General features: G+C 40.5%; 1 protein-coding gene across 5 annotated transcripts in view; it reads left to right on the forward strand.

Moving 5' to 3' along the window:
* The window catches only part of PIGK (phosphatidylinositol glycan anchor biosynthesis class K), a 132,453-nt gene that overhangs the window by 63,632 nt on the left and 43,613 nt on the right, over positions 1-25,208 (forward strand). Inside the window, exon 10 of one of the 5 annotated variants that reach the window (XR_006273652.1) lies at positions 9,054-9,198. The exons of 3 other annotated variants lie outside the window; for them this stretch is intronic. Coding sequence is in view for 1 of the 2 variants with exons in the window: in XM_038414422.2 (XP_038270350.1) it covers positions 23,059-23,074 (16 nt within the window). In the remaining variant the exon portion in view is untranslated. Of the gene's footprint in view, positions 1-9,053; positions 9,199-23,058; positions 23,421-25,208 lie in introns of those variants that run through there. One more of the 5 variants, XM_038414422.2, reaches the window with a different exon arrangement.

Raw genomic sequence — 25,208 nt, forward strand, 5'->3', positions numbered from 1 at the left:
ACCTCACTTCGAGACTGGCGTACATAGTGTGAACAGTTACCTTAAGACATTATCCAGATGGTGTGTCGCTGATTTTTCCGTCAGTGGGAAACTCTAAAGGCACTCCGATCACCTAATTCTTCGGCAAAGGAGCAACAGACATTATTTATTTTATGTTCCGCAGTAAAGGGCGCCCAACATAAAGTGCTACGTTGAAAGTGCATCCAATGAAGTGAGCTGTAGCTCACAAAAGCTTATGCTCAAATAAATTTGTTAGTCTCTAAGGTGCCACAAGTACTCCTTTTCTTTTTGCGAATACAGACTAACACGGCTGCTACTCTGAAGACTAGCATTGGTTACAGATTTTTAAAACAGAAAAGTATGAGTCAAGTTACATAAGGAGGGTGCAGCTAGGGAGAATTTTTTATTTTTCAAAATACCTATAGAGCCCCCAATATGTGAAGTGGTGTTATATATATTCCTTACCCTCACTCTTCATCTTCCTTTTTTTTTTTTTTTTTTTTTTTTTTTTTCTTCAGCTTGCAAGCCCTTTCGGGGCAGAGATCATGTCTTCCTATGAGTTTGTGCAGCACCTAGCAAAATTGGGCCCTGATCGGAGTGGGTCCTGTGCATGCTGCAGTAATGCAAATAATAAGTGGTGAATGTAAGTTCCTTGATCCATAGCTCTGAGATTTGTCCAGTTTTTAAGCACTGCAGCCTTCACCAGTTGAGTTTGAAAAGTTCCTTGCTTTGGAATGCATAGGCTAGTGCTGCTGGAAAGACACTATAAGCTTCTTTGGTAAGGGGCTGACTGCACACTTCTGCTGCTTTCCAGTTAAAACTTTTGAAGGATCAGTTGTCTTCAGGTCACAGTTCTGTGTTTGGGGGTAGCTTTTAGAGCTGCAATAGCTAAGCATGGAACATATGTGCTGTGCTTTTTTTTTTTTTACAGTGTCACTTGTTGATCTTGCAAATTCATCTAACCAAATAGTTGGACATTAACTAACTGCATGAGACTTATATCCATGGTTAGGGCTTGATTCTGATCCCCTTACTCATGTTGAGTAGTTTCTTGAGTGAGATACCCTTGTTCATGTTGAGCTATGAATAATCCTCCTGGAGTCACGGGGACTGCTTTGTGGAATAAGGTACTACTTGGTCTGAGTAAGGGTATTAGAATCTGCTCCTAAGAGTGCAGCTAATAGCTTTGTGTGGATTTATGTTTCTCATTCTCAGTCCCAGCATTTTAGATGCTTCATATTTAATCTTAAATAAGCTTTAGAGTTTCAGTGGTAACCCATGTTTGTGTAACTCCTCTTCTCCCCTTCCCCACCCAAAAGAAGCGATCAGTTTTTACTGAGGATGAATTCCTTTGGAGGTGAGAGAAGGAGGTGTTGGCCTCTTGTAATGCCAAAAGAGCAGAAACAGTTTAATTAAAAAAAAAACATTAAAAAATACCTCCAGGAAAAAACCCATCATGAAGTATTTTAATCTAAAAACTAAGTATTCTGGGAAATTGAGGTGAGAGACCCGGATTATAGTGGAAGGCAGTTGCAGTTGGCTCAATTATTATGGGACACCAGCTGTCATATCATGAATAAATTATAGTCATGTATGCCTCATTGACCATTTTTTTTGTAGAATGCAGTCGAGTACTGTGCTCTATATTCTAATCTTTATAAAATATTTTATAAAGCTGAACAAGAATATTTTTCCCAAAATAGGGAAGCCCTGAACATAAGGTATGATCTGCAATTATACCTGAAAGATTAAAAATTTACTTTTATCAGTTACAGTAAAACAGTTAATTCTCACTGCACTGGTCCTCTCGCATGCCCGTGATTCACACAGAATAGGTAGCGAGGTTTGTTTTTCTCTCCACAAAGCTGCCATAGTACGGTCTCTTATTACTAAGCATCATCACTCGTACAAATCTTACCATCATATGTTTACTGCTGTTATGAATTATGGGTATATTTTAAGTGAGCTGTGGTCAAAGAAATGAACAAAGTACATATTGTCAGATGCTGCCCATGGCTTTTTAAAATTGTTTTACTTGCTAATTCACAACATTCAGTGATTGTTAATGGTACTCCCAATCAGTAGTGCTTATTTAGTAAAGGTCTGCCATAGTGCAATGTATTCACCTTTCTCAAGGAACTGTTGTTCTGGAACAGATCACATTAAAAAAATAGTTATTGGGTTTGATGAAAACCTGTATAAACAGTGGAAAAAGAGAGCCAAAGTTACCATAGCAACTACTAGTACTGAAGACAGAAGCTAGGTAAAAAGGTTTGAAAGCAGGAGAAATGCAACTAGAAAATATAAGTGAAACACATTGATATATTATTAAAAAGACCCAAATCCAAAATGAACTTTAAACATCTACTTGTAGGGTTAATATTCACCCTTTATCAATTAGAAATCCTTTTAAGTGCTGTTTTCGTCCAAAATTTAAAAAGGGGAGGGAGTTGATTAAATTATATACATAATTTCAGCAATAGCGGTCAAATAAGCCCCTTATTAAACTAAATGCTTTTTATAATATGCTGAAAATTGTACTGAAAGTGGCTCGATATCTCTTGTTCTAATGTGGCTTCACTGTAGTTTCAAGTATTGTTGTGATTTGATCCAATGTAGTAAAACAGACTCTGTTAAGGTCTTACATAATGCAAAGTGTGTAGACGAACTAATTAAAGCTTTAATAACCAAAGTAGTCCCATAGCGTGGTGTGCAATAGTTCTGAATGTGATTATTTATGATGTGTCATTACTGCCCATAAAACCACCCTTGAATACCAGAGAGAGGAAGGTGGCTTTGTCACTTCTTTGAAAACATCTCATTCAAAGAAAAAGCCACATTGCTGAGTTCCACCCCACTTCAGCAAGAAAGGAACTGAAAGGTGATATCTAGTCAATAGGGTTTGGGCACAGTTGTCTGTGTCTTTGTTCTCAAGTTCTAATCACATCAATATCTTTAATTTAAAGACTCTATTTTGATTTTTCTTTTTTGCACACACATCAGTGTCCCACAATGATTTGCTGTTGGGTATTAACTTTGGCTTGTGTTTTGCCCTTCCATTGCTTTGACGTTTATAATCATGCACTGGCCTCTTGGAGGCAGTTTAAGATTTTATCTATGTGAACGCTAAATTCATATGTAGTCATAAAGCAAACATATCTTTCCATACATTTTTCTTGTACAACTTCCAAATGCAGATTTGATCTCAGTCCACATTGGCAAAAATGGTCCCTTGGCCTTTTAAAAAAAAAAAAATCTCTGAAAATAAGAAATGCACAGGAGTTTTCATTCTTAAGGGAATTCTATATTTGAATATGGAAAATAAGATTTCAGAACTCTGTTTGAGTTATAGGAATAGACTACTCTGCTCTGGAAAATTTTTATTCCCCCTCTCTGGAAGAAAAAATTGCCCAATAATTACTGATTCTTTGTCCACATGGCAAACAACTGAGTACTTGGTTGCAACACACATACCGCTGACAGTATTAAAATATGATTCTATCTTGAAGTCTAGTTGGTCATAACCACCATAGATTATACCAGCGCCTGAGGCTTCTCGTACACATCGATGCAGTTCTAGTGCTATTGTCTGTTTCTTCAATTTTGCTGAAGAAAACATTGTATCTGAAGAATCGGGGACTTATTTACGTTTTATATAGAAGTATGAAATATTTCTCTCTCAAAATTATGTGGAAGAGAAAAGTTTTGCATTTTTTTTTTTTAGTGTGCCTATGTGCATCCCAAACTAAATACTCTTGCTCAGTCTTTTGTCAGAAAGATCATGTAGTAACCTTTCCTCTCTAGTGTTCAATACACATGGAAAAAAAAGTCATTAGCTTGAGCCTCAGTGTATTTTAGGTGAGAATATTACTATGATACTGGATTACAGTCTTCAGAATGCATAATTCTATAACTTATTTAGGGCCTACTTTTTGCAGCCTTACATGTGTAAATCTCCTATAGATTTCAATAGGAGTTGCAACAAGGGCTGCAGGAATGGGCTCGTTAGTCATTTTATTGTTTTAAGAAGTGTAGAGCCAGAGCCTATTAGAAAATGCCCATCTCTCTATAGCATGCATTATGCATCAGAGGAAATGCACATATTTTACCTTTTCACCCATTTTCTTAATCCCTGAATGCAAAATTAAGACACCACTATGGTGTCCACAGTGTGATCCTTTGTAGACAGGAAAACTATGTATGCACAAGTCATTATAGTGTGGATATTTTCTGGATTCCTTTATTTTTAATCAACCTGTTAACATTAGGCACTGTATGAAACAGGATATAGTATAGTAGCTCTTTAAACTCAGAAATCTACATTGTGTAGTTTTTTTCCACAACATTTTTACTCTGATACTGTCACTTGAACCCTTTTGTACACTAGTAAAATTGGAATTGTTTCTTACGATTTTACTTTATATTGATGAGGTGCCTCTCTTCATAGATGCAACGAAAGTTTTGTTTGTAGACGATACAGATTGCATCATGCAACATTCATTAAGAGATTCTGTACTGTACTCTGGAAAAATGTGAAAACACTTAATTCCTGGGTTTGGTTGCATCCCAGGATTGCCTGTTTCCACTGCAGAGGCTATGCTGTAATGATTTCTTCTGGGATTTGATCAGATTATTAGTGTTCCACTGGCAGGTGTTCTCACCTTTTTAATAGTGATTATTTTTTCTAAAGAGCCTTTGAAGGAAAGCTAGGATTTTATTAAAGATGTTTGGGTCTGTACTTACTGTGCATGCTCAACTTCTTTTTGGCCACAAAACCATATCATCTATCATCGAAAACATTTAGATGAAGAAAAGTCCCTTCTCGAGTAGATAGAAGCCACACATGATGAAATTCCCATGGTCTCAGTGTACTCTTCTGATAAGGAGCCACCATCATTGTCTGCAAACTCTCATGAATCATGTTCTACCAGATAAACACAGGTTTCAGAGTAGCACCCGTGTTACTGTATTCACAAAAAGAAAAGGAGTACTTGTGGCACCTTTAGAGACTAAAAAATTTATTTGAGCATAAGCTTTCGTGAGCTACAGTGCATCCGATGAAGTGAGCTGTAGCTCACGAAAGCTTATGCTCAAATAAATTTTAGTTTCTAAGGTGCCACAAGTACTCCTTTTCTTTTTGCAGATAAACACAGAGTATCTGCTGTTCCCTAATGGCCCCCATCACATCAGTTCTCCCAAGGGTGATGGGAGTATACCACTGCCAAAATAGGAAGATGGCACCAGCTTGTTATGAAGGGTGAGAGCTGCAGTAGGAATTTTGTAGGCTACTTGGCATTACAGCAAGAGTTGGCATGTGCCCCAGTTGCTGGTTTTGCTGTATCATTTTTTTCCAGGCTTTGTCTCCAAGTGAATATGGTTCATCAATAAATACCACGTTTATCAGGGTTCAGTCCAGCTTTCTGTAACAAGACAATAACCACAGTCACTAAGCAACCCTCTAGTGATAGTTCAGTACTTTACAGTGCAGTATATTTACCTAAATGGAAATTTTTCATTTCAAAGTGACCAGTCATATATTTATTGGTGAGGATGAGTGTCTTTGCAGCACTCATCCTTGTCTTGGTAAATGCAGCAGCAGCAGCGTTCTTCGGAACATAGGGCGGAGGACCCAATGGTAGTTAACATAAAACACTCTCCTTATGGTCTATACTTATAAAATCTCATTTGATCAACAAGTTAAAAAAAAAAAAAAAAAAGACTAATCACAATGGGTAGACAATGGATATTCATCTTTTTATTATGTAATTTGGAAGAATGTGTAGTTCCAGATGCACAGGAAAAGCAGTGACAAACTGCTGCAGAAGTACTGCACTTATAATACAGGAGGAACACATTTTCATTAATTTTTCTGGTATGGGATCCATATATTCTAGTGCTGCTGTGCAGTACTGCATACTAGCTATTCTACGAGAATACGACTAGAAGCCAATACTGCAGAAGTATATATTTTGTAGTACATACGTAAAAGAAACTTGGTAGTACCACTGATGGTTAAACTGGTGCTTATGTCTATTATTTATTTGTATTACCATAGCGCCCAAGAGCTCTAGTAGGGGCCCAGTGTAGTAGGGGCCCATGTAGTAGGGCCCCAGTGTGTTAGGCACTGTGCAAACACAGAACAAAAGACTGCCCTTCCCCAAAGAGCTTACAGTATAAGTAGCCTATATACTAGGGAGACAGGCACATTAGACATGCAAAGGTAGATGTGAGTGAGTGAGAGAGAGATTTCTAATTCAGAAATCAAGGCCATTTTGTAACATAAAAAAAATGCCAACAGGGATGTGAATTTTCTACTTAGCTCCATAAATGCTAAGTTAAACCCTGCAGAAAAAAAAATCAATTTTTAGACATTGCTTTCTTTTTTGTGTCTGGTCACTTTGGATTTTTTTCTCGAACATAGGTGCTGGGTGATTCCAATTGTTCCATTATTTTTGTATGTGTTAGTTCTGCCATATGCAGCTGAAAGCAAGAAATCTGTACTCATCATCTGACTGACCTGAAATTATTGTTTCCAGACTGAGGAAGATATCATTGCATCAGATCCACAACCATAGACTCAAACATAATATTGATAAAATGAGACCTCTGATTTTGGAGCATCCAATACTTACGTATTTATATTTTATATATGTCAATAAACATTGAAATACAGGTAGAAACAGTTATACCTACCTGTTAATAAATAAAAATAAATACACTAATTATTTTACCCAGATTTGGTTAAAATATAAATACCAAATTTCGTATCTCAAAATTCAGTAAATAATTTCCTAGAGGAAAAAGGTACTTAGTAAAATAAATGTCTCTTCAAAGAGTCTGAGTATAAATATTTTTAAATGGCCTCAGATTTGTTTGAAAATTCACAGGGGATTCATTTCATATAAAAAGAGTAAGAGCTGTATATTTGGGAAATTTTGTACCTTCTTACAACTTAAAGCTTTAAGTGTAAATCTCAGTGTTACTTTAATTATGGAATCATTATAGCATCCCTACTAGGGAGAGGAGAAAACATATCATGTAACTAATCTGTCAGTTAGATTGTGGAATGCTGGATCTTTATGATGGTGAAGAAAATTAGAAGATGCTAACCATTTGTATCAAAGGCCCTAGAAAATTTTTTGGCAAAGAGTATGTGATCATGTAATACACTAGAAACTGTTGCTGGTATAGTAATGTTGCTTAGGAGGGGGAGTTTTTTACGACATTCTATACCCGCAAAAGCCCAAGAGTAGACTCAGTTATACCAGCAAAAGGGCTCTTTTGTTGGGATAGTTTATTTCATTCAGGGAACTAGTATAAGGCAAAAGCACTTTGTTTTTGTTTTTTTGTTTTTTTTTGCGTCCCTATAAACCACATCTCCACTAGGAGGCTTTGCTGGGATGACTATACTGGCAATTCCTTTTCCATGTTGACATGGACTAAGGCACTTAGGTGCTTCGAAAATTTTTACCCTTAATCTTACAAAAACGTAACATTGCAGAAAAGTGGCTTTTTGCATTTATTAATTTATAATGAAAATCACAAGGGTTTTAAAAATTGCTTCTTGTTTAAAATGTTAATGATTAAGATGTTGCCACATTGCAGGATTTGAACATAATGGACTTTGTACTAATTTAGGGTTGGAAATAAACAGTGATTTCAAAAAAAGCTCCTTAGCATTAAATGCTTTAATCTCTTTACTTTTACAGTGAGCCATATAAAATGCTGCCTAGAAGTGGAGCTAACTGTGAATAACCCTGTGAATGAGTAGGCATATCTGCTTAGGGAGTTTAAGGAGGTGAATTCCGTTATCCTCAGAAAGAAGAAAATCTTGGCTGTGGGGGAATCCATTCACCCATCAGTATGTCATGGGGAACTTGTATACTGGATCATTTTATATTCCATTTCAATTCATATTATCTTAAGCAGAGATCAGGAGAATTGCAATGAAACTGACTCCTCATTGTAATTCATATTTTGAAATACTGAATAAATAAAGATAGGAAAGCAAACTGTAAAATGGCAATATTGAGAGGAAGGTTGACTCTTCTTTAGGATCAACTATTAGTTAATCCAAGCCTGAAGTCTCTTGACTTGAGTGAATATATTATAGCAATGAGTTTGGATTTTTCAGTTTGGTCTGTTACTAAAAATCCAAACAAAACCCAAGCAAATAAATACAGAATTTCTCCATAAATTACTGAAAATCACAGTCTGAGAGATAAGATTGACAGAACCTTACAAAGACAGATTCACTTCCTGTGCAGCGGGGGGGACCCTCCCCCCAAAAATGCCCATCCTAACATTCTCAGGAGTATAGCACTGAACATTGAAGTGCATTGGGGAAAGTCACTTAGGCCTTCTGAAGCATCCTGTATTGGCCATTGGTGAAGACAGGATACTGTCCTAAATTGTTTCTGGCATGGCAGTATGTGGTATACTTATGGTAGTTTATAGAAAGGAACCATTATAAACAAAATCCTCTTTAAAAAGGAAGAACATGGTTAGCTAAATTCTGTAGTACACTGCCTCTGAATCCTCTCTGTATCTGTGTTCTTTTCTCTGTATATACGTCACTGGTAGTGTTTTATCCAAGAGGATCAAATGCTGCGTTTATTTTTTAGGGAAGACCTAATTGTATAGTTACAATACAGTAAACCCCATTTTAGAATATAGCTGTTCATTTTCAAAAGGCCCAAACTACTAGGGGGTATTTTGGACTTATTGGCTTACCCACTATTTGTACTGGAATGAAGTCTTATGAATATTTATAGGAATGTAAAAGTATATTTGACATCACTAAGCTTTTTCTGTCATTCCTGTAGTTTAACACTGCCGATCAGAAAGGTTTTTTTCTCCCACAGTTTGGTAAAGGAAAAAGTATTTGTATGCTAAATTTCAACCTTGACTACAATTCTGTAGCCAACTTATATATCCTTGCAAAATGAGATAGATAGAAATGCTGACAAACTAATATTTTGTCAGCACTACAACAGAGCTGCTATTGTCAGTAAAAGCACAGAGACCAATGATCTACAATGTTTTTCTCACAGGGCCATAAGTAGTAGGAAGTCTAAAATCCCAAAGGGAGACGTAAAACTGGATCTGATGAAGTTGCCACCACTACTCTGACACCAAAGTAGTGACCTGACTCTTGTGATGGAGCCAACAGTCCCGTGAGAAATTAGAGCTGAGCTGGTACATTGCATGATTCATGAACTGGGAAAATAGAATTATATACTGTAGGGGAAGATAATGTGAGAACTTAAGATCTGTTGTGAAAAACTTACTCTGTAAATCTAAGCAAAACGAGAATCTAATTTAAAAAAATTAAAAATCCTTCTGGTTGCAAAGTAAGCCTTGACAGTATAAACTGATGCACAACAGTTCTCTTGAATCTGAAGCAAGCCAAGCAGAAATGGTGGAATGAAAGGATGATCTTAATGGGTTGAGAAGTGTAAATCCTAGTTATAACCATGTAATGGTCAGTATTCATATCCTGGCACAACCTGTTATTAGTTTTAAGAACAGCTCACTGTTGATTTTGGTGACTCTCCATGTTCTGATAGATTATGGTGTTTGGTCCCATATAATTATTAACTAATGCGCTGCTGCTAATTGTTCCTGAAACTTTTAGCTAATAGGCTTGTCTAGGTGCAGCTGCATGTACCGTATTGTTGTCTAAATAGTATTAGAGCCTTCTGACTGATAGTTGTGACTCTCTGGGTTTTTTTTTTAATTTTTTTTATTTTTGTTTTGTTAAGATTTCACTGAAATTCAGTCAGAGGTTTTTGGGTGGTGGTGACCTTTGTTTTCATCACCTTTTTTGCTATTAAGCAAGCACAAGGAGCAAAGGTGGAGAATGAAGTGATGCTTTTAATGGACTGTTGTGAGTATTGTCATGAGTGGAAGAGGCAAAGCTCAGGATGTATCCCAACTATAATGAGATGTGCAAGATGCCATGAGCAGTCAGACAGTGAAGAGCCACAGGGTTGGGTGGATAGACTTCAGTCTTTATGCTGTTATTAAAAAGAAGCAGTGTTTTAAACTCAGAACATGCTAATATTATTCTCAATAGAAATAGTTTCCTCCAGTGTTCTCATTTCTTAGCCCTGTTTTGTATCTTGCTTCCATTCATTAAAAAAAAGAGTGTGAATTAAATGGTGATTATTTCCAAAACAATTTGTGACCTTAAGTATTATTTTAAATCTCAAATTATTCTTAACTATAAAGAGATATCAAATTTAAAGTAAAGCTGTAACTGGTTGTGGATTTAGTCTCACCTGGGATTATTTATTTTGCTAGTGGAAGTAGAAGAGAGCATTCATCAAAGCTCTTTTGAAGCACCAAGGAGCGCTGCAGTTTTTTCCTCCTCCACACTACTAAACAGAAGGGCTGTTCAGTGCTGCATCCGGAGTCTGTCAGCAGCATTACTGAGTTTGCTGGAGAATTTGGCAGACAGTGAGAGTGACTTAGGGCACGCCTTGCCTTCTATTTCTCCCAAACCCTGTTGTTTTAGGAATGAAGGAACCTAATCTGAGTATTAAAAAGAGACCATTGGTTTGTTAGCTGAGACACCAACTAACTATTATCTTACATTAGAGAGACCAGGTGTATGAGGCATTTTATCTTTTTTAGAGGACAAACTTGTGTTGGTGAGATAGAGAGACAGACAGACAGACAAGCTTTCAAGTTTACACAGAGCTCTTCTTCAGGTCACGGAAAGGCACTCAGAGTGACACAGAATACAAGAAAAAAAGAAAAGGAGTACTTGTGGCACCTTAGAGACTAACAAATTTATTTGAGCATAAGCTTTCGTGAGCTACAGCTCACTTCATCGGATGCATTCGGTGGAAAATACAGTGGGGAGATTTATATACACACACAGAGAACATGAAAAATGGGTTTTATCATACACACTGTAAGGAGAGTGATCACTTAAGATGAGCCATCACCAGCAGGGGGGGGGGGAGGGAGGAGGAAAACTTTTTGTGGTGATAATCAAGGTGGGCCATTTCCAGCAGTTGACAAGAATGTCTGAGGAACTGTGGGGTCAGGGGAGAAATAACATGGGGAAATAGTTTTACTTTATGTAATGACTCATCCCTTCCAGTCTCTATTTAAGTCTAAGTTAATTGTATCCAGTTTGCAAATTAATTCCAATTCAGCAGTCTCTCGTTAGAGTCTGTTTTTGAAGCTTTTTCGTTGAAGGATAGCCACCCTCAGGTCTGTAATCGAGTGACCGGAGAGATTGAAGTGTTCTCCAACTGGTTTTTTGAATGTTATAATTCTTGACGTCTGATTTGTGTCCATTTATTCTTTTACGTAGAGACTGTCCAGTTTGACCAATGTACATGGCAGAGGGGCATTGCTGGCACATGGCATATATCACATTGGTAGATGCGCAGGTGAACGAGCCTTTGATAGTGTGGCTGATGTGATTAGGCCCTATGATGGTGTCCCCTGAATAGATATGTGGACAGAGTTGGCAACGGGCTTTGTTGCAAGGATAGGTTCCTGGGTTGGTGGTTCTGTTGTGTGGTGTGTGGTTGCTGGTCAGTATTTGCTTCAGATTGGGGGTCTGTCTGTAAGCAATAACTGGCCTGTCTCCCAAGATCTGTGAGAGTGATGGGTTGTCCTTCAGGATAGGTTGTAGATCCTTGAAGATGCGTTGGAGAGGTTTTAGTTGGGGGCTGAAGGTGATGGCTAGTGGCGTTCTGTTATTTTCTTTGTTGAGCCTGTCCTGTAGTAGGTGACTCCTGGGTACTCTTCTGGCTCTGTCAATCTGTTTCTTCACTTCAGCAGGTGGGTATTGTAGTTGTAGGAATGCATGATAGAGATCTTGTTTGTTTCTGTCTGAGGGATTGGAGCAAATTGTTATATCGTAGAGCTTGGCTGTAGACAATGGATCGTGTGGTGTGATCTGGATGAAAGCTAGAGGCATGTAGGTAGGAATAGCGGTCAATAGGTTTCCTGTATAGGGTGGTGTTTATGTGACCATTGCTTATTAGCACCGTAGTGTCCAGGAAGTGGTTCTCTTGTGTGGACTGGTCCAGGCTGAGGTTGATGGTGGGATGGAAATTGTTGAAATCATGGTGGAATTCCTCAAGGGCTTCTTTTCCATGGGTCCAGATGATGAAGATGTCATCAATGTAGCGCAAGTAGAGTAGGGGCATTAGGGGACGAGAGCTGAGGAAGCGTTGTTCTAAGTCAGCCATAAAAATGTTGGCATACTGTGGGGCCATGCGGGTACCCATCGCAGTGCCGCTGATTTGAAATTATACATTGTCCCCAAATGTGAAATAGTTATGGGTGAGGACAAAGTCACAAAGTTCAGCCACCAGGTTTGCCTGACATTATCAGGGATACTGTTCCTGATGGCTTGTAGTCCATCTTTGTGTGGAATGTTGGTGTAGAGGGCTTCTACATCCATAGTGGCTAGGATGGTGTTTTTAGGAAGATCACCGATGGTTGTAGTTTCCTCAGGAAGTCAGTGGTGTCTCGAAGATAGCTGGGAGTGCTGGTAACGAAGGGCCTGAGGAGGGAGTCTACATAGCCAGACAATCCTGCTGTCAGGGTGCCAATGCCTGAGATGATGGGGCATCCAGGATTTCCAGGTTTATGGATCTTGGGTAGCAGATAGAAAACCCCAGGTCGGGGTTCCAGGGTTGTGTCTGTGCAGATTTGTTCTTGTGCTTTTTCAGGGAGTTTCTTGAGCAAATGCTGTAGTTTCTTTTGGTAACCCTCAGTGGGATCAGAAGGTAATGGCTTGTAGAAAGTGGTGTTGGAGAACTGCCTAATAGCCTCTTGTTCATATTCCTACCTATTCATGATGACGACAGCACCTCCTTTGTCAGACTTTTTGATTATGTCATCAGAGTAGTTTCTGAGGCTGTGGATGGCATTGTGTTCTGCATGGCTGAGGTTATGGGGCAAGTGATGCTGCTTTTCCACAATTTCAGCCCATGCATGTCGGCGGAAGCACTCTATGTAGAAGTCCAGTCTGTTATTTCGACCTTCAGGAGGCGTCCACCCAGAATCCTTCTTTTTGTAGTGTTGGTAGGAAGGTCCCTGTGGGTTAACACATTGGTTAGAGGTGTGTTGGAAATATTCCTTGAGACGGAGACGTCGAAAATAGGATTCTAGGTCACCACAGAACTGTATCATGTTCGTGGGGGTGGAGGGGCAAAAGGAGAGGCCCCGAGATAGGACAGATTCTTCTGCTGGGCTAAGAGTATAGTTGGACAGATTAACAATATTGCTGGGTGGGTTAAGGGAACCACCGTTGTGGCTCCTTGCGGCATGTAGTAGTTTCGAGAGTTTAGTGTCCTTTTTCTTTTGTAGAGAAGCAAAGTGTGTGTTGTAGATGGCTTGTCTAGTTTTTGTAAAGTCCAAGCTCTACGATATAACCGCATTTGCTCCAACCCCTCAGACAGAGACAAACACCTACAAGATCTCTACCATGCATTCTTACAACTACAATACCCACCTGCTGAAGTGAAGAAATAGACTGACTGACAGAGCCAGAAGAGTACTCAGAAGTCACCTACTACAGGACAGGCCCAACAAAGAAAATAACAGAACACCACTAGCCATCACCTTCAGCCCCCAATTAAAACCTCTCCAATGCATCATCAAGGATCTACAACCTATCCTGAACGACAACCCATCACTCTCACAGATCTTGGAAGACAGGCCAGTCCTTGCTTACAGACAGCCCCCCAACCTGAAGCAAATACTCACCAGCAACCACACAACAGAACCACTAACCCAGGAACCTATCCTTGCAACAAAGCCCGTTGCCAACTCTGTCCACATATCTATTCAGGGGACACCATCATAGGGCCTAAACACGTCACCCACACTATCAGACGCTCGTTCATCTGCGCATCTACCAATGTGATATATGCCATCATGTGCCAGCAATGCCCCTCTGCCATGTACATTGGTCAAACTGGACAGTCTCTACATAAAAGAATAAATGGATACAAATCAGACGTCAAGAATTATAACATTCAAAAACCAGTTGGAGAACACTTCAATCTCTCCGGTCACACGATTATAGACCTGAAAATGGCTATCCTTCAACAAAAAAGCTTCAAAAATAGACTCCAACGAGAGACTGCTGAATTGGAATTAATTTGCAAACTGGATACAATTAACTTAGACTTAAATAGAGACTGGGAGTGGATGAGTCATTACATAAAGTAAAACTATTTCCCCATGTTATTTCTCCCCTGACCCTACAGTTCCTCAGACATTCTTGTCAACTGCTGGAAATGGCCTACCTTGATTATCACCACAAAAGGTTTTCCTCCTTTCCCCCCCTCCTTCCTGCTGGTGATGGCTCATCTTAAGTGATCACTCTCCTTACAGTGTGTATGATAAAACCCATTTTTCATGTTCTCTGTGTGTGTATATAAATCTCCCCATTGTATTTTCCACCGAATGCATCCGATGAAGTGAGCTGTAGCTCACGAAAGCTTATGCTCAAATAAATTTGTTAGTCTCTAAGGTGCCACAAGTACTCCTTTTCTTTTTTGCGAATACAGACTAACACGGTTGCTACTCTGAAACAGAATATAAGGTGCAACAGATTATTTAGCATAAGTAGTTAACACCCATTTCAGGGGATGATGGCCCATAAAGGTGAAGGTGATGTGGCCCATAACACCTCTCCAAACCTTGTGGGGTTAGGGGAGAGGGAAGCCAAAGGGAGGAATAAGTGAGTTTTATAAATTGTTGTAATAAGTGTGTCTATTCAGTCCATGATTTTTAGTATCTAGCAAAGTTATGAATTTACGCTCCCAGGCTCATCTTTTGAAGGTGTTGTGCAGGTTTCCTTTGAGTAGGACGACTGAGGTCAGATATAGAGTGATCACTTTGTGAAACAAGTGATGTGGTGTTTTTGATTATCATTTTTCTGTGGGAGTTCATTTGAGAGCATAGTGATTGTCTGGTTTCACCCACATAAAATCATACAATTGTAGAACTGGAAGGGACCTTGAGAGGTCATCTAGTCCAGTCCCCTACACTCATAGCAGGACTAAGTATTATCTAGACAGTGTTTGTCTAACCTGCTCTTAAAAAATATCTGATGATGGAGATTCCACAATCTCCCTAGGCAATTTATTCCAGTACTGACAAAGTTTTTCTTAATGTCCAACCTAAACCGCCCTTGCTGCAATATAAGCCCATTGCTTCTTGTCCTACCCTCAGAGGTTAAGGAAAACAATTCCCACCCTCTCTTGGTAACAACCTTTTATGTATTTAAAAACTGTTATCATGTCCCCTCTGTCTTCTTTCTCCAGACTAAACAAATCCATTTTTTTCAATCTTCCTTCATGTTGTTTTCTAGATATTTAATCATTTTTGTTGCTCTTCTCTGGACTTTCTCCAATTTGTCCACATCTTTCCGGAGATAAAGTGCCCAGAACTGAACACAATACTCCAATTCTGGCCTAATCAGCGTGGAGTAGAGTGGAAGAATTACTTCTTGTGTCTTGCTTACAACGCCCCTGCTAGTACTCCCAGAACGATGTTTGCTCTCTTTTTTTTTTTTTTGGCAATAGTGTTACGCTGTTCACTCATATTTAGCTTGTGATCCACTATGTGCCCAGTAACATAGTTGATACTGAAGCATTCAGTGCACTGGATGAGGTACACCACATGTTGTGATAGACATGTGTAAGACCCCTGGATCTTGACAGGCATGTTGGATGGGGGGGGTGTATTGATCATCATAGCAATGGAGATAGGTCTACAGGTTTTGCATCTTTTATTCTGCTTTGAGTTGGTATTTCCTGCTTCTGATGATGAGGTTGGTTTCTTTCTGAGGGCCAGAAGAAGGGGATTAGGAAAGATTTTCAGGATAAGGTCCCCGTTGAATATGGGTTGTAGTTGTTCGATGATACGCCGTATGGTTTCGTGTGTAGGGTGGTAAGGTTGGAGAGGGTATTATATCTATATTGAAGCAGGTTTTCTCAGGTTATTTGTGTGGCCTGTTTCATGGTGTGATCTATTTCTCTGGTGGAGTGTCCTTGCTTCATGAAGGCAGTTTAAGTGTGTGAAGATGGATGTATATTTTGAACTTTCTCCTCAGAGCAGTGGTGCTCAACCTACTGGCTGCATCCAATAATACCTGTATGGTCCTGAGGATGTCACATGGGCCGCGGGTTGAGAACCACTGCCTCAGAACATATTATGTGGTATCTGAGTCCCTGGCTATAGATAAACAGATTTTAGTGTGTTAAGGATGGTTACTGGGTCTATGAAGATAAGTGTGGTGACTCATGGGTTTCTTGTAAATAGTGTCTGTAGGGTTCCCTTATTGAAGCTGATTCCTGGGTGTCCAGGAAGTTGATGCTACTGTGGGAATGTTCTAGACAGAGTTTGATGGAGGGTGGTGATGTTTGAAGTTGTGGTGGAAATCTGTGAGGGAATTTAGGTTGGCTGTGTAGAAGATAAAAATATTGTTGATGTATCTCAGGTATATCACTGATTTTGTGGTGCATTTGTCCAGAAATTCTTCTCAGGGTGGTCCATGAAGAAGTTGACATACTGGGGAGTCATCCGAGTCCCCGTGGCTGTTCCCAAACACTTAGACAAAGTGTGTGTTAAATGTGAAATTGTTATGGGTGAGGATGAAATGGATGAGTTTGGTGATGTGTTTGCGGTGGATGTCTGAATGTTGTCCATTATCTTGTAAAAATTTGAGGCAGGCTAAATGCCATCATTGTGAGGGATATTGGTGTATAGGGAGGTGACATCCCTTTTTTCATAATTTCAAAGATTATTTCTGTCTGAGGTATACATTTTCATTATCCTCTAGATAAGATGCATGTATTGTTTACATATTGCTTTATAGATTATCATCTTTTTAAAACATCTTTAATGCCACGCCACTACTGAATGAGGTCCTACATGCAACATGGAGCAAATTCCCCTATTAACAGATCTTGGCATGCCTGGCAGTATTCATGAATCATGAGATGTCTGCATATTTCCATTGTAGCCATAGCTCCCTCATCCTTGAATATACACTAATCGCTTGCCCATTAAAAGACGCGATTTTGAGGGGTCCACAGTAATGATCTGCAAAAGATACACGTTAGCATTCTGCTAGGCAGTCATGCAAGGTCACCCAAGGTAAGCTGCCAGCTGTCCAGTTTACCAAGGTACAGTGAAATGGAAGTGAGTGAAATTGTGTTGAGTATTAGGTGCACCACATAGTTACAACTGAAGCATTTAGTGCACTGTATGAGGTACATCACATGTGCTGATAGGCACATGTATGTGATATTTGCACTTACCTAAGACAAAATGTTAGCACAAAGTGTTTTGTGCTGAAATATATTCTTAGATCCCCTGAATATTCATCTAACTGCAAAAATGGATGGGGTAAAGAAGTAGTTCTGTAAGGAATCTCTTTGAAACACTTACTTTACTTTTCAATATTCCCCCATTTTAGTCAAATAATATAGTTGAGTGTATCTGTAGGTGAAACGTTCACGTGCTGGAAAGGTAAGAAAAGAGTTTGATTCGCACCCATTGTGGAGTTTAATTGTACTATCTCCAGGGAGGAGAAATGCTTTCCATGGTTTTGTGCTTTGCATGATGGTTGATGCTGAGTGATACGTTTACCATCTAAACCTATCCTGTTTAAGAACATGTAAAGCTAGGACTTAGCAGGTGGAGCAAGTAGATGGCATTAAACTATGTTTTAATTCTTAATTTTCTCTAGTGTCGATATACTACATAAATTTCTCAGTGGTCAGTTTTAAAAACTATTCACTCAAATCAGATATAGCCCATTTCAATCTCTTTTTAATGGGGAACCTAATAACTTTCTCTGATGTAATGCATAAAGCACTGATATTTTGTTTTGTTTTTATTGCCAGATGCAAACTTGTTCATGTATTTATAGACAGTAAAGCTATTGGTGCCAGACAAGAATTTAAATTAATATTTTCACCCCCACTGTTTTCTTTTTCGCTCTGGATATCCGTCTCAGGCCATTGCTACACTCTTTGCATCCTGCTACCACATAGTGACTTTGTTGTCACTTGCAGCATTTCTTCTGTCGTGCTGCTCTTATGCCTGGAACAGCTACTAAGTCAGTATAAACCAACAAAACTGGTGACTCTTGGCAAAGGAACAAATGTCTACCCTTGCTAGCCCACAATCACCTAGACAATTATTCAGTATTTTGCAGTCTCAAAGCAACCACATGTTCTGGCGTGTCCTGTTTACCAAGTCCCATCCTTTCCAACTCTTAAATTCCTGAAAGCCCTCCTCTTCTGCGGTGAATCATATGAGCTATAGTGACCACATGTTGTTCTCAGTGTTATACCAGAATCTGGCCATACTAATGAGTATTAAAATGTGCCTATCCCATATTGTAATATGCCATCTCTTCATGATAGGGATTTAGTTCTTTCTTTAGCACTTCCTGCCTATTGCAAAACAGCATGTGCCTACATGACACTATATAAATAACAAATCTGCTTCCTTACTAAAATCTTGACACATTTTACTAGAATTACCTTCACTTTCTATGGCTTCTGCTCCCTTCCCCTTGTCTAAGAGCCATCACAGCAGCAATACAGAAGTTGCTTTCTGTAGCATGGTGAGACTCACTGGCGCGGCACCTCCCGCTGGTTGTCCTGGGAATTAGCTCTCCAGCCTCCGGAGAGCCCTCTGCAGGCCAGTGTCACACTTGCCTCAGGCCCCCGTGTCCCTCCCGGACCCCGGTGCCCCTTTATCTTGGGTGCTGCCCCCTGGCAGTACACGCTCTCTCTGGGTCTCCCCACCCAGGGTAACCCCAACCCTCTATCCCTACCTTGCCTCAGTCTGTGGCTACTGCCAGTCACCCTCTAGCCCCCGCTCACTGAGGCAGACTGCAGTATACAAGCGATTCATCATTGGCAAAGCGGGGTTTGGGCCTGTTGCCTTTGCCTAACCCCTGGGCTGCAGCCTCTGCAACCCCTGTACCTGGTTTGGCCTTTGACAAGGCCTGCAGCCTGGGGAGTTGCCATGTGGGAGCTCCCTTGCTCCTCTCGCCTTTCCCCAGCGCTGCTCGGTTGCCTGCACCCTCAACTCCCAGGCAGCTAGGTCCTTCCCCCTCTGAAGCTGGAGGGAGAGTGTGTCTAGCTCCTGGCTCATAGCTCTTTTATCAGGGCCAACTGAGGTCTGACTGGGGCGTGGCCCAATCAGCCTAGCTTTTAGCCCGCAGCTCCAGCCCTCTCCCAGGGCTGGCTGTAACCCTTTCCAGACCAGAGAGCGGGTGACCACCCTGCTACACTTTCAAATTGAATGTTTTCAAGATATTTTTTTGATATTTCTTGCTTTTTTTTTCTAATTCTCCTCTGATTTCATGTCTCTCTCCCCTCTCCTTCGTGAGAATCAAAATCTCCTTAATGCTCTACATTACCAGATGTCAGGCATACTGGAATACTGTTTTTATATGTTAGTGTGCTAGCTTGTATTGACACTGTTGGCAGTAGTCTGCTGTCATGCTCAATTGGGACAGAAAGGCCTATTGCTGGTTGGAAAATTAATTAATTCAGTGTGTCTGTGTGTTGATAATAGAATTATTTTAAAAGAAGATAAAAGCACAAAGAAGCCTGCATTAAAGTAAATTAGCTTTTAATTCTATAAAGATCCGAGTGTAAAATATAAATGAACTAAATGGAGAAGCTAGCGGATTTTGTGAAATTATAGTCCACAAAATACATCATCTGTGATCCAGCACACTTCCATCAACTGACAAGTCCCTGAGGGGCTCAATAAGATAAGTAGTTTTTCACAGCAGAGTCCAGTTATTTTTTTCCTGATGTCCATCTTCTCTCAGAATAGATGCATACCATCAGGCTCTGCTTTAGGGTGTTCTCCTGAGGAGGTACTAGTGATAGCTTCCTTTGATCTCGCTGTGAAGAGGACAAGCGGAGTCAGGATGACCATGGTGGGAGGTGCCATTTCTTTTAACCTGGTCTTTTCTTCCACTTTGAAATGGAGAAGAGAAAGCAGGGCAGCCCTTAACCTTTCTCCCCTCTCCAATGAAGAAAAGCAGATAAGAGCCAGCCTCTCCTATCATGCCTCTCCCATCCTCAGTGCCCTCCCTCAGAAAAGGAAAACCGTGCAGCTACGAAAGTGAAATAAGCTCTAATAGTGTAAGGTACATTTACAGTGGTATAACTTAATCTGCACTAGGGCTTATACTATTATAACTGTATAAGTTTAAAAAAAAGTGACTCCCCCAACTGACATAGTTATTACTGGTTCAACTTTTCTAGTGTACATCAGCCCATAAGTCTTTGAAACCTGTTCTGAATTGAACCCGTATAAAGACACTGTATGAAGGTTAAGTGAAGACACTAAATAAGGAAATACTTTCCTATGATAATCGTGGTTATTAATTAATTATTTATATGTATTACCATAGTGCCTAGGAGCTTGTCAGAAGGTTACACGCTTTTTGAGTTAAGTGGAATGATACCCATAATAGACATGCTTAATATCACAACATATACACAGCTCTCAACTGAGACCATAACAATAGCTCTGTCTTGGCTCCCTCAGAGCAGAGCCAAGGATGCAGGTGTTAAAATAAATGCATCAGAATGCCATTAGAAAAATAGGACTGTTCTGTAACAAACGATTTATCATGTTGAACACCTCTAAGGTTGATCAGAAGGGAAGGTAGCTGGAAGAAAAATGTCTAGAGAGGCTTTTGTAAAATCATATATACAAGCCCCCTCCCGCCCCCCAAAAGTGAGAGAAAAATCCATCCATCCTTGGGCCCATAACTTACTTACTTCACAAACCTACATGTTCCATAATTCACAAAGAGTTGATAAAAGCAAGCCCCCCCCCCCCTTCTTGTCAGGAAAGATGTGTGAGTATGGGGCCATAAGGGGCCCTCGTCTTACTAAGACCTCATGCATTTTACAAAATATTATACAGTAGGTTTACTGGGACAGTGTAGTATCATAAATAATGAAAATTGGACTGCACATGCCAAATGAGCAAAGTACATTTGTTATGAACTTTCTAAATGGTTTTATTCACTAACTTGCTAATTCTCAAAATTTGTTGATCCACAGTGGTTATTCACAGATCAGTTATAAGCACAAGTTAGTGAAGTTCTGCTTTACTAAAATGTGTCTTTGGAGATTTTTACAAACAGGAGTATCAACATTTTGGTTGCTGCAACTTCCTTCAAGATCAGAGAACCTTTACTTTTATCCAGTTTATATAAAAGCATGCAAAAAACAGAGGCTCACATGATTAAGAAATCTCATCTATAGAAGAGAAATAGCAAAGTTCTTGTGTAGTCCTGATGGCTAGGTATAGCATGGTATGGCATATGTGTGTACTAGAAAGTCCAAAGAGGGACACACATAACTAAAAACCTGATTTGGTTTCCTGAGGACTGCACTTAGGCCTGTCTTGTCAGACAAATCAATTTTCCACCACAATCTACCCCTCTCTTGTCCTGTGGACATGAGAGAGTAAGAGATTGGATGCACAAGTAGTTTGAGACTTTCACTTTGTGGATTTGGTTTTCCATGCCATAGAGGACCCTTGGCTATATGCCCACTCATAGTCTCTACTGAGACTTGATCTGGACTATGACAGCATCTCTCACTTCCTGCTTCACACCTTGCAAGAACTTGCAGGATCAAAGCCATAGTTGGTGTAAGTGAACCCCATGCCGACCCCATCCCTGTTGAGGTATAAAGAACATCAGTGCCATAAAGTATATCCACAGTTGTCAAAGGGTATGAAAAGCAGGGATTCTAGGGAAGTCACCTTAGTTTGTAGCAGAGATATTAACAGTTTCTGTGCAGTTCCATTCAAATGGTATTTTCTCAGCCAGGCAAAGTTCAGGGATGCTGTACAGCTGCTGATGGATAACTAGAGGGTTTTTTCCCTCAGTTGTGCAATTCTCTGCACCCTGGTTGTGGATATCAGATTTGCATAATCACTGTATGGCTATTTCTTAATAACTATAACGGATGCCAATTCTTATGTCCTAGTGGGCTAATAATGACAGCTAGCCAATCAGAGTACAGAGATTTGCATAATCAGTGGAGTTGTTTCTGAAAAATCACACAGTGATTATGCATATTACTCTGACTACTCCAATTCTTCTGCCCTGATTGGCTTTTGTACTAAGAATTTGTTGCAGCAAACAGCCCCCAAGAGACTACCTCAGTCTCTCCCTCCAGCTAAACAGGAAAATTCCAAAATGTACATAGGGGCAAGAAGAAGAAGGGGCTGGGCAGCGGGTGCAGGCAGAAGAAGATGGGGTGGTCCACACTGCTGAATAGAGAGATGTTCAAAAAAACCCTTTTAAATTTGTTTTCCTTTTCTTAGTATTGCCTGTCCTCATCCTTCCCTGCCTACAGGTTAATTTGTTTCCAGAATAATTGTCAGAATTATGTTTACATAGGGCCATGGAAGAACAAGGCCATATTTTTGGTACTAATGTTTAATACAATGATATAGTGATACTCCTCTCCTACAAGCATGCCTAACTCAATCTTAAACTTAATGTTCTGTTCAAAGGGAAGGTTAAAACGAGGAACAGTTCTATATTGAACTATGGGGTGAGCTGTTCATTGTGGCTCCCAAAAGACAACCAGCACCTTGAGTTTTGCTGGTAGCCAGCCAGTGATATGCTTTTACAATTCTTCCCTACTCAGAGGGGTAGGCAGCTGTATTCTGCACTAGATGAAGAAACTGAGCAGCCTAGGTGGTTAGTCCCAGACACACCATGTTTCCAACCAAAGAAGTAACCAAAGCATTGGTGACCTATAGCAGGTGCTGTACAGGAGAGGAAAGAGCTCAATTTTCTGGTCAGCTGAAGATGAGAGTATTTCTGGCCATTGTTGGTAGCTGGGGATCCAGGAGCAGAAAGCTGTCTAGTGAGGCTCCAAGATTGAAATCCACTTTGAAAGTGTACATAAGTGCACACATTGGAGCAGGTTTAGACTCAATGAGTTCCTCAGAATGGTTTTCCCTACTAATCAGCTTCACCTTTTTCTTTCCTAGGGAGATCTTATGCTAACTGGATTTCTTTCTGGGCCATCTCTCTCTGTCTGTCACTATGAGAGCAAGGAAACTGCTCTATCTGGGTTTAATGATAAGGAAACCTAGTGTACAGTGTCAGCAGCATATCAACAGGGTAGCCGGCTGAAGGTCTTACTCCAGTTCAAAGTGGACAAGTGATTGCATTGTTAAACTCGCCACCACAGCTGGCACTGATTGGCATTTTTGACAGAGAAGGAAAGGAGAATGATTTATCCTCTTGCCTGTGGTGATGTCACATTTGAGTTTCCCTAGCCCTGGTCTTCACTACGAGTTGAGGTCGAATTTATCAGCATTAAATCGATTTAACCCTGCATCTGTCCACATGACGAAGCCCTTTTTTTCCGATTTAAAGAGCTCTTAAAATTGATTTCCTTACTCCACCCCCGACAAGGGGATTAGTGCTGAAATCGGCCTTGCTGGGTCGAATTTGGGATACTGTGGATACAATTAGATGGTATTGGCCTCCGGGAGCTATCCCAGACTGCTCCATTGTGACCGCTCTGGACAGCACTCTCAACTCAGATGCACTGGCCAGGTAGACAGGAAAAGGCCTGTGAGCTTTTGAATTTCAATTTCCTGTTTGGCCAGTGTGGCAAGCTGCAGGTGACCATGCAGAGCTCATCAGCAGAGGTGACCATGATGAAGTCCCACAATCGCAAAAAGAGCTCCAGCATGGACCTAACGGAAGGTACGGGATCTGATCGCTGTTTGGGGAGAGGAATCCATGCTATCAGAACTACGTTCCAGTTTTTGAAATGCCAAAATATTTGTGAAAATCTCCCAGGGCATGAAGGACAGAGGCCATAACAGGGACCCGAAGCAGTGCTGCGTGAAACTTAAGGAGCTGAGGCAAGCCTACCAGAAAACCAGAGAGGCAAATGGCCACTCTAGGTCAGAGCCCAAAACATGCCACTTCTATGATGAACTGCATGCCATTTTAGGGGGTTCAGCCACCACTACCCTCGCCGTGTTGTTTGACTCCTTCAATGGAGATGGAGGCAACACGGAAGCAGGTTTTGGGGACGAGGAAGATAGCTCACAGCAAGCAAGCAGAGAAACCGGTATTCCCGACAGCCAGGAACTGTTTCTCACCCTGAGACCTGGAGCCAGTATCCCCCGAACTCACACAAGGCTGCCTTCTGGACCTGCCAGGCGGAGAAGGGACCTCTGGTGAGTGTACCTTTTAAAATAGTATACATGGTTTAAAAGCTGGTTTCAGAGTAGCAGCCGTGTTAGTCTGTATTCGCAAAAAGAAAAGGAGTACTTGTGGCACCTTAGAGACTAACAAATTTATTAGAGCATAAGCTGAAAGCTTTCAGCTTATGCTCTAATAAATTTGTTAGTCTCTAAGGTGCCACAAGTACTCCTTTTCTTTTTATGGTTTAAAAGCAAGCATGTTTAATGATTAATTTGCCCTGGCATTCGCGGCTCTCCTGGATGTACTCCCAAAGCCTTTGCAAAAGGTTACTGGGGAGGGCAGCCTTATTCTGTCCACCATGGTAGGACACTTTACCACTCCAGGCCAGTAGCACCTACTCGGGAAGCATTGTAGAACAAAGCATTGCAGTGTATGTTTGCTGGCATTCAAACAACATCCATTCTTTATCTCTCTCTCTCTTATCCTCAGGAGAGTGATATTATTCATGGTCACCTGGTTGAAATAGATTGCTTTTCTTAAGGGGACATTCAGAGGTGCCTGTTCCTGCTGGGCTGTTTGCTTGTAACTGAACAGAAATGTTCCCCGCTGTTAGCCACAGGGAGGGGGCAGGGGTGAGAGGCTAGCCACACGGTGCGGGGGAGGCAAAATGCGACCTTGGAACGAAAGCACATATGCTATGTATGTAATGTTAACAGCAAGGTTTACTGTGAAAGAGTGTACCCAGTGTTCTATAAAATGTGTCTTTTTAAATACCACTTTTTTTTTTCTCCACCAGCTGCATGTGTTTCAAGGATCACAAGATCTTCTCCTTCCCAGAAGCTAGTGAAGATTAGAAGGCGAAAAAAACGCACTTGCAATGAAATGTTCTCTGAGCTCATGCTGTCCTCCCACACTGACAGAGCACAGACGAATGCATGGAGGGAGACAATGTCAGAGTGCAAGAAAGTACAAA

The sequence above is a fragment of the Dermochelys coriacea genome, chromosome 8 (assembly GCF_009764565.3).
Source record: "Dermochelys coriacea isolate rDerCor1 chromosome 8, rDerCor1.pri.v4, whole genome shotgun sequence".
Taxonomy (NCBI): domain Eukaryota; kingdom Metazoa; phylum Chordata; order Testudines; family Dermochelyidae; genus Dermochelys; species Dermochelys coriacea.